This window comes from Phyllopteryx taeniolatus, chromosome 18, assembly GCF_024500385.1.
Source record: "Phyllopteryx taeniolatus isolate TA_2022b chromosome 18, UOR_Ptae_1.2, whole genome shotgun sequence".
NCBI lineage: Eukaryota > Metazoa > Chordata > Actinopteri > Syngnathiformes > Syngnathidae > Phyllopteryx > Phyllopteryx taeniolatus.
In genome coordinates, this window is record NC_084519.1 from 11,102,892 (window position 1) to 11,111,981 (window position 9,090).

The 9,090-nt window shown below is 42.2% G+C and overlaps 1 protein-coding gene across 2 annotated transcripts; it reads left to right on the plus strand.

Moving 5' to 3' along the window:
- The first annotated feature begins 26 nt into the window (after positions 1-26).
- tcte1 (t-complex-associated-testis-expressed 1) lies at positions 27-8,879 on the plus strand. 2 transcript variants are annotated; one of them, XM_061754351.1, is made up of 6 exons: positions 27-861; positions 2,486-4,605; positions 4,687-5,252; positions 6,379-6,828; positions 8,032-8,292; positions 8,417-8,879. In XM_061754351.1, the coding sequence occupies exons 2-6, from the start codon at positions 4,458-4,460 to the stop codon at positions 8,453-8,455; spliced, it is 1,464 nt and encodes a 487-aa protein (XP_061610335.1). In that variant the 5' UTR covers positions 27-861; positions 2,486-4,457; the 3' UTR covers positions 8,456-8,879. The 2 variants fall into 2 exon arrangements, with proteins under 2 accessions (XP_061610335.1, XP_061610334.1); XM_061754350.1 differs by having other exon boundaries at positions 4,435-4,605.
- The last annotated feature ends 211 nt before the right edge of the window (positions 8,880-9,090 follow it).

The window sequence follows — 9,090 nt, forward strand, 5'->3', positions numbered from 1 at the left end:
CCTACCATCCTGCGGGTGGCAGCATTTTGTTCATCCATTGGCTGAAAAGCGTTCGGTAACTATGGAAACGCATGGCTCACCGGGACCGCAGACGGTAAAAAAATAAGATTTTATTTGATTATGGTGTAACAAATTATATTACTATGAGTATTGACCCATGTAATCGGTAGAAGGGCTAAAATTAGCGTTAAAGGTCGGCTTTTGTTATAGTGTAAAGTGTGTTTTAGGATGACTAACTCATTAACTACTAGCGAGACAGAAATGTCTAAACTAAAGTCATCCATATTTGCTTTTTTTGTGTGTGAGTAATGTATTGCAGGTGTGATTCCGGACAGTGATTAGAGATTTTATTTAATAGTTTATTATGCGAATTTTGCCCCATTAAAATATTATTTTTTTAAATCCTATAACCGTTCTAGTTTTATTTGTTAAACGATGGAAGCCGTTGTCCAGGCTCCTGAATCCTCACCAGAGAGATGAGAACAGCCGAATAATGACCTCAATTGTAAAAGGAAAAAAACACCTTTCCAAGATATTAAATTTTGTACACCATTGTTATTATGTTGTCAATTCAGAGGTCGAACAGGAAGTTGTAGCCTGTAACTTTCATCATTCAAATATCATCATAAAGCTTTAATATTGCACACTAAGCCCTTGTCAGTTTTAGCCTTTTTGGACATTTTCATGACATAATGTGTATTGATACTATCTTTCGTGTCAGTAGTGTGAAGAAAGATGAGAGAAGGTGAACGAATCATGCCGAAATCAACTGCTCAATCTGTGTGAGGTGTTTCATCGAAAATCAAACGAGGCTGGAATCTCAAAGCAGCACTGCAAGACACTAAAACATTTATACTGCAGGTGAGTTAATAATTTCACTAATAAATGTTACTTTTCTTTTTTTGGTCTGTTTTATGTGTTATGGTTAGGATGTCTGCCTTTTATTTTTGAGGTTCTGGTTTTGGATCTTGGCTCTGGCCTTCCTATGCAGAATTGGCATATTCAGAATCAGAATCATCTTTATTTGCCAAGTATGTCCAAAACACACAAGGAATTTGTCTCCGGTAGTTGGAGCCGCTCTAGTACAACAGACAGTCAATTTACAGAACACTTTGGAGACAAAGACATTGACAAAAAACAATTGTGCAAAAAGATGCAGAGTCCTCTAGCACTTAGAGCAGTTCGAATGACTAATATTGCAATAGACCGGTGCAATGACCATTGTGCAAGGGGCGCTGAGACTTCAAGGAGTGTATGCGGTTTAAAGTGACGAGTAGTGCGATAATCTGGGACAATGTTGGTTGTGCAAATGTTACAGATACTCCTCAAACAGTGTGCAATGGAGCAGATGCTACTCTGGCAAGAGTGGCCAGTATATGCAAATAGTGCAGCATGGCGAGACAACTACAGTGAGTGCACGAGTAATACATAATTGGCCCCACAGAAATGTGACAAAGAAGTAAAAAAATTGCCAGCATGTTGTAATGGAATTGTAGGTCAGGTGTTTAAGAAGTTGATCGCAAGAGGGAAGAAGCTGTTGGAATGTCTACTAGTTCTAGTTTGCATTGATCGGTAGCGCCTACCTGAGGGAAGGAGCTCCCTGTGCTTAAGGTTTCACTGGAGAATGGAGACTCTGAACTGTCCAAAAGTGTGAATGTGAGGATAGTGGTATGTTCCCTGCGATTTACTGGCAACCAGTCCAGGGTGTACTCCGCCTCTTACCCAAAGTCAGCAGGGGTAGGCTCAATCTCACCCATTACCCTAATGAGGACACGTATTACAGATAATGGATGGATGGGCAAGAGTAATTGTGTTATGATGATAACCATTTTCCACAGTGCTTGCGCGTGAGCTGGAACCTACTCCAGGTGACTTTGGGTGTGGCAGGGTAACCTTCAGAAATGGAAGTCACTGCGACACGCATTATTTAACTTAGTCCACAATTTAACTTCAATACCCATAAAATTAGTTGACGATATTATTCTGCAAACACGTTTCTGTCCCATCTCCATTACACGTCTCTTCAAAGGGTGAGTACATTCACTTGTTAGTTTAATTTCGTCTTATTATTCAGTCAACGACAGTTGGTGCAAAAATGTAAAGAAAAACTTGGAAAACAGATGCAGTCCCAGCTATTTACCATCTTAACTATATACCATCGTCATAGTAACAGCAATATACGTGCCACCTGTTGCTAATGCTATCTTAGCCATGGGTGGGCCACACAAAGCAAAAAGAAGCCATCAGAAGTCTTCCTCAGAGTTCATCAGCATATTGCAACAAGGGGTCAAAATACACTGGATAAAGCCAAAAGCAACATTCCAAAAGGCTTAACGAGCAACCCCTCTACCACACCTTGATTTGTCAACCTGTGTTCCCCCCTTGTGGGTCACATGCTGCAGGATTGTTTTGAGACTGGACTGTATTTGAACCAGGAGGCGCATACATCATTTGTGCTGTCTTTTAATAACTTCTGTGTCGACAGTATCACTGTGGAAAAATGGCTCTGGATGTATTCTAACAAGAATCCCTGGATGACTAACAAGTACCATGTCCAGCTAAGGCAATGTGACGTCGCTTTCAGATCTGGTGATAATACACAGTACAGCGCAGCCAGAGCCGACCTGAAAAGAGGCAAGAGGCCAAGACAGCACACACACGAGGGGGATTGAGCACCATTTCACTAATAACAGGGCACTGCAGATGTGACAGGAAGTCCAGCACCTAACCCACTACAAGACCAGCAACAATATTGGCTGAGGGTGACTCTGTACTCGCGGGGTAGCTGAACCACTTCTTTGCACACTTTGAGGTTGAAGGACAAAAGGCAGCCTTTGCTCCAACACCGGACTACAACAGCTCCTGTCTCACGGTGCAGGAGCATGAGGCTGCTGGACTCAAATAATGTGCAGACCCAAGCCAGGATCTTCCCAAAGATATTAAATGCATCAATGTCCCATTCTTTATCCCACCATGCCTGAAGTTGGCTGCGGTTTTCTCGCTGCCCAAAAAGAACAGCATCAGCAGCCTAAATGACTACGCACCAGTCGCTCTGACAACAATTATCACAACGTGTTTTGAGAATTGATTCCACTGCACATCTTGTCCTGTTTCCCACCCATATTTTAACCACATCGGTTTGCATACAGAGCTAACAGATTGACAGACAATGTCATGGTCATGGCACTCCACACTGTCATCTCTCACCTGGAACAGCAGGGGCGCTATACTAGCCTGCTCTTTGTAGACTTTGGATCTGTTTTAACACAATACTCCCAGACAGACTAACAATAAAATTACTGGACATCGGACATGGTCTCATCACCCACTGCTGCATCAGAGACTTTCTCTCTGACAGTGTCAGGGTGAGTCCCCATCTCCCCGCAGCCCTAAGCTTCAACACCGGCTCCCCTCAGGGGTGCGTGCCTACTGTACACACATGACTGTGTCAACACCTGCACAGACAATAATAAATTCAGCAACGCACCATAATATTTCTCATCTCTGGTGACAGTGAGATGATATACAGGGATAAGTTCGGTGGGGTGGTGTGAGGACAACAACTTGGTCCTTAACACCGCTTAGCCCAAAGAACCGATTGTCGATTTTAGGAGGCGGCTGTCCGAAGTTACAGCCCATCACCATCAACGTGGAGTGTGTGCAGAGGGAGTCCAGCTTTAAGTTCCTGGGCATGCACATGACCTCCAGTGGAGCACGAACACCTCGACACTTATGAAGAAGGTCAGGAGGGTCAATCTAAGGAGGAAGCTGCTGACCATCTTCTATCGCTGCTCCGTTGAGAGTCTGCTGACGTACTGCATCGCTGTGTGGTTCACCAGCTCCACCATGGCAAACAAGAAGGAACTACACAGGGTCATTAACACAGCCCCAAAAATCATTTGCCACCCTCTCCGCTTCTTGAAGGACCTCCACAGCCCCCTTTGTCTCAAAAGGGCACGCAGCATCCTCCAAGACCACACACACACTCAGGACACTGGGGAATGTAAGCTGCTGCCTTCTGGCAGGATATACAGGGTGGTGACGTCATGGACAAACAGACTCAGGGACAGCTTCACAATGACAAATGAAACATCAGATTCTGCAATAACATAATACATGGTACAGTACCCCAATTTTGTTTATATTTCCAAGATAAAGGATGGTTTTTTTTTTTTCTTTTCTTAAACATTGCCCACAAGTTTAATAAAGGTGTTGATGATGGTGACAGATTGATTCTGGTACAAATAATTCACTTTACAGTGTTTCTTATGTATTCATAAAACCCATATATTTTAAGCTAAGAATATAACATTTTGGTATAACAGATAACACTAGCAGGGGCCTTGTCACTGACTAGTCTAAAATAAAAGCTGTGGTTTACAATCATGTTTCCATAAAATGCATGATAATTTTATGTACTTTTTAAAAATGTAGTCCTCCATAACCCACCTGCAATCATGTCGAGGCTCACTGGAGGCCCGACCATGCTGACTGTGGAAAGCAGGAGATTGAGGAGGATCATTGCTGAAAATCCAAACTGGTCCTTGGCCCTTGTGCCCTTTTTATCAACCCTATGCCTCGAATGTATTGTGAGAAACTTTGAGGGTATGTCATTATTTTACTAGCATCCATCATACTGTACTACATGATTTTATAGTCACTAACTTACCGCTCCATCTGTGGCAGAAACCCCCATCTATGAGGAGCTTACACCCAGCCAGAGAGACTTTGTGCAGGAGAGGCTGTCGCCCTCTCTGCCCCTTCCTGTGACGGCCAACTTGGTTGATGATGGCGTCTACTGGCGGCGGTGCTGTGAGCAACGGTGGGACATTTGTGACGTGTCTCACTACGGCCACAGCTGGAAGCGAATGTTCTTCGAGAGGCACCTGGAAAATATGATCGAACACTTCATCCCAGAGACAACCCCCCTTAAGACAGTCGCCGATGAGATCCCGCTGTGCGAGGCTTACGTGAAGAGGCTGGACATTTCCCAAATGCTGCCGCCCATCAAGGAGGCCAAGGTGGGAATCGGAGAAAACGTAGACTGGCTAAGCGAAACCGACTCGGACGCAGCTCACATGGAACACTATGACTTCCGCAACCTCCTGAGCATGTTGAGATGCTTGGAGGAGTTCCACTTGACCTACTGGGTCAAACAGTGTGGAATGAACTTTGAATGGAAGATGTTTGAGATGGCTGAACGAGACTGTGAGACTCTCTCCATGGCTCTTGAATGCTGCAAGACCTTAAAGGTACAGTGGATAAACAAGTCTATGCACCCCTAAACTGCTAGGTTTTTGTGTTGGGGGGGAAAAAAGAGACCAAGATTATTTCAGAACTTTCATCCATGCATTTTCGACAGTCCTTGTCCTCATTAGCATCACTCATGAGTTGGAGTCTATTTCAGCCGACTTTGGGTAATAAGCAGGGTACACAGAGGACCAGTCGCGAGCCATTCATAGGGCACCTATAGACAAATAACCATTCACCCTCACATTTACACCTACAGACACATTAGGGTCGTTATTGAACTTAACATGCATGTTTTTGTAATGTGGGAGGTAGACCCATGCAAGCACAAGAATGTGCAAATGCCACACAGGTGGACCAGAGCTGAGGTTTGAACCCACAATCAAGTCTACCTCACAACTTGCTAACTACTCTTACACAATACAACTATTACTTGTACAAAATAGTTAGGGGGGAAAGGCTAAAACTATATTGTAAAATAAAGTGGTTGCATAGGTCTGCACACCCTCTTATGACTGGGATTGTTGTTGTTACCGAGGTAACAATAGGGCGTACTGGGTATGATGGTAAGACGGACCGGGGGGCTGCAAAGAAGCCTGCATCAGCATTGAAGGATCCACAGAAATTTCTGGCATCTGTTGGCTGCTTCCTACATGTTACAACAACCTTGTGTAATCTTAACATGGGTGGGAAATTGGGTTGGTTGCTTAGATGGAAGCATTTTTTATGACAATTTAGCTAAGCTTGGCAAAATTTTGCCAAAAACACATGACGTCTCTGTGAAACTGTTGGTCAGGCAGAACAATTAAATGGTATTCCACTAGACACAAGGTATAATTGACCTGTTTATCCCCCTTGTTGCCATTCATACAATAGAATAGTAGCTTTGTGTGCAACGAAACAGGCCCAGATTTCATACTGTTGTATATTGTAAGTAAATTGAGATGAGATCATTATTTCATATATATTGCTGGAGACATTTCTGTTTGGTGGCATGCTGTGACATTTTCTATAGTACATTTACCTTGACTCAATAAATGTTTGAAAACAAATCTTACAAATACAATTAATGTGCCCCGATAGTCACTTGAAAACACAGTTCTCCTAATCTGGTTACTATTTCTGCAGGTAGTACGACTCTATGAAAGTCACATTGATGATGAAAAGTGTAAGTTGCTGGCTAAACACCTAGTGGAGCACTCCTCCCTGAGAGAGCTCAACCTTTCCCACAACGTGATTGGAGACAGGGGGGCCAAGGCTGTCGGCAAGTTGCTCAGCAGTAGCAAACTGGAGATCCTCAACATGAGCGACAACATTATTCGAGACGTGGGAGCCAACGCCATTGCTGACGCCTTGTCCAATAACTGCACCCTTTTGTCCCTCAACTTAAGAATCAACCGTGTGAGCGACGAGGGGGGGCAGGCCATCAGCAAGGCCTTACTGAACAATAGCATCCTGCTTCATTTGCACCTGGGAGCCAACCTCTTGACTGGCCCCACTGCCATCACGCTGTCAGAAGTGCTGGCTAAAAATCAAACGCTAAAAACCATCAACCTCTCCTGCAACAAACTGGGTGTGGTGAGTATTGTACATTTCTCCTTCCTAAGCTAAACGCCAAACTACAAACCACCCAACCCGCCATTGCGCTCCGTTCGCATTTGCCAGCATGGCTCCACAGCAGAGCTCCACCATTTTCCTGCACATTTTTGCACAAACCAATCATATGATATTTTTTTTTCCAAATAAGTCTATCATGACAGGCACTCCAGGAAAACAACACCTAAAGAAAGCCAGTGCCAGCCAACCCATCATTCATTATCTTCCTCTGCTGCCAGCATTGTGCCCAGATTTTCCTGCAGATTGATTCATAGTTTATATTTTGGTCCAAATCAATCCTATGATTTAAAAAATAAGCCTGTATTGACCACCAGTGTCCCAAAAAAAGGCCCAGGTGTTTAAAGCCAGCTAGCCATCCTCCTCTTTTGCCAGCATAGTTCCACTAATTTCTTCCACATTTTGCACTTGTACTATTAACTTTTAAAATGGAAGAGATAACAGAATCAAATGTAGAGCAATACCCAATTAATATTACTGCAAATGATAACACCAGCCCACGCCCCCGACCCCAGTCATTTTCATCCTAAGTTTAAAACTTGGCTATATATCGGACTGTTAACCCTCGTTTGTTGTGTTACAGTTCAAATGGTCTTTGAGCATGCCAATTGTTATACATTTTACATTAGCGTTAAAGTACAAATGATCATTAATACTCCATAACTTAGCATTCCCACATGCAATAATAAACCATATTAAACTGCATTTAACTATGTACGTCTTCTCTGCATCTGCAAATCAACATTTCACTGTAATGACGATAGAGTTCAATGTAATCTAATATGCATATCAAAAGAAATATAGTCTATTATACATCATAGTAGACATGTATCTTTAGGTTTTTCCTTTTTATTTTACATAAGAATTTAATCATTTTAATTTTATGTTTTAAATTGGGCGACATCTTGTTATAGTCATCTTGGGTTAGAGTTGGGTTAACCCTTACCCCAACCCCCGAACACTAATGCTGACAATGATAAAAAGATTGCTATCCGATTTCTTTTGTAAGTGTATGTAAACTGCTGATGGAGGTGCCAAAGAAAATCTTGCCAAGGGCGCCACATCACATCGCTCTATGCGTCAAGAACACAAACACTTTAGGATGAGGGGCTCTTTGCCCTAATTGCACTGCATTTGTTTCCTTTTTGTCTGTCTACATGTGAGCAGGATGGAGGCAAAGCTCTGGAGGAGGCCATAACTCAAAACAGCTGCTTGAGAGAATGCGACGTCCGTCTGACAGAGGTGGACGAGCAGAGCGCCTCCATCATCAACCAGGTGGTTTGCAACAATAAGAGTGCCTCAGTCACCAACCAGGTGGTTTGCACCAATGAGAGCACTTCCTTCATCAACCCGGTGGTTTGCACCAATGAGAGCTTAGAGCAAGAGGAACAACCACTGGATGACGAGGTACAACCACAAGACGACGAGGTACAGTAGACGTCAGCCATGTAAAGGCTCTTTTATTCTCTTAAACTTCTTAACTGCTTTACTGTTGTACAATTTTGCAATCCTGTGAACACAAAAAAGCAAAACGTGCTTTCTCTTTTTGCAGGCACCATCTGAAGCCCCCACTTCCACCAACAGTACCTGATGTTTTTAGGTAGATGTACTTTGTTTCATTTTGTTGAATATTTTGATGCACCATTTTGGTGATAACTATTAACCAACCAAGTGAATACAACTCCTAAAAAAATACTATAAAAATAAACTTTATCAAAGGGTTCATAACTCACAAATATTTTCCTGGAAACTATATATATAAACAGTACAAGTCATGGTAATTTTAACTCTGCAAGGGGTAATTAATCTAACTGGGAAAATTGTATTCAGATGGAGACAACAAAGGTTGCAAATTTATTAAGCTTTATTATTTTTTCACTAAGTAAAACAATGTTAATTACAAAAGATTTGGATCAATACATCTATTTCCTATAAATTCCATTTCCATTCATTCACATTGGAAGTTCAGAAATGTCTAGTTACCCTCATTTAGTAGTATAATAATTAGACTTCATTCATGCTCAAATAAGAGATATCAAAACTTTTAAAACGTGTATTGTCATTTGAATCACCAGTTAATAATGATTAAAAAAGAAACCTTTCCATCAAGGATGATTTAAATTTACTGCTGGAAAGCTGACTCTGTTGTAGCCTAGTTTGCCATATGGCTTTTAAAAAATACCATAATTTTCAATGTATTTATGTTTATCATGATCTTTTCTGAAT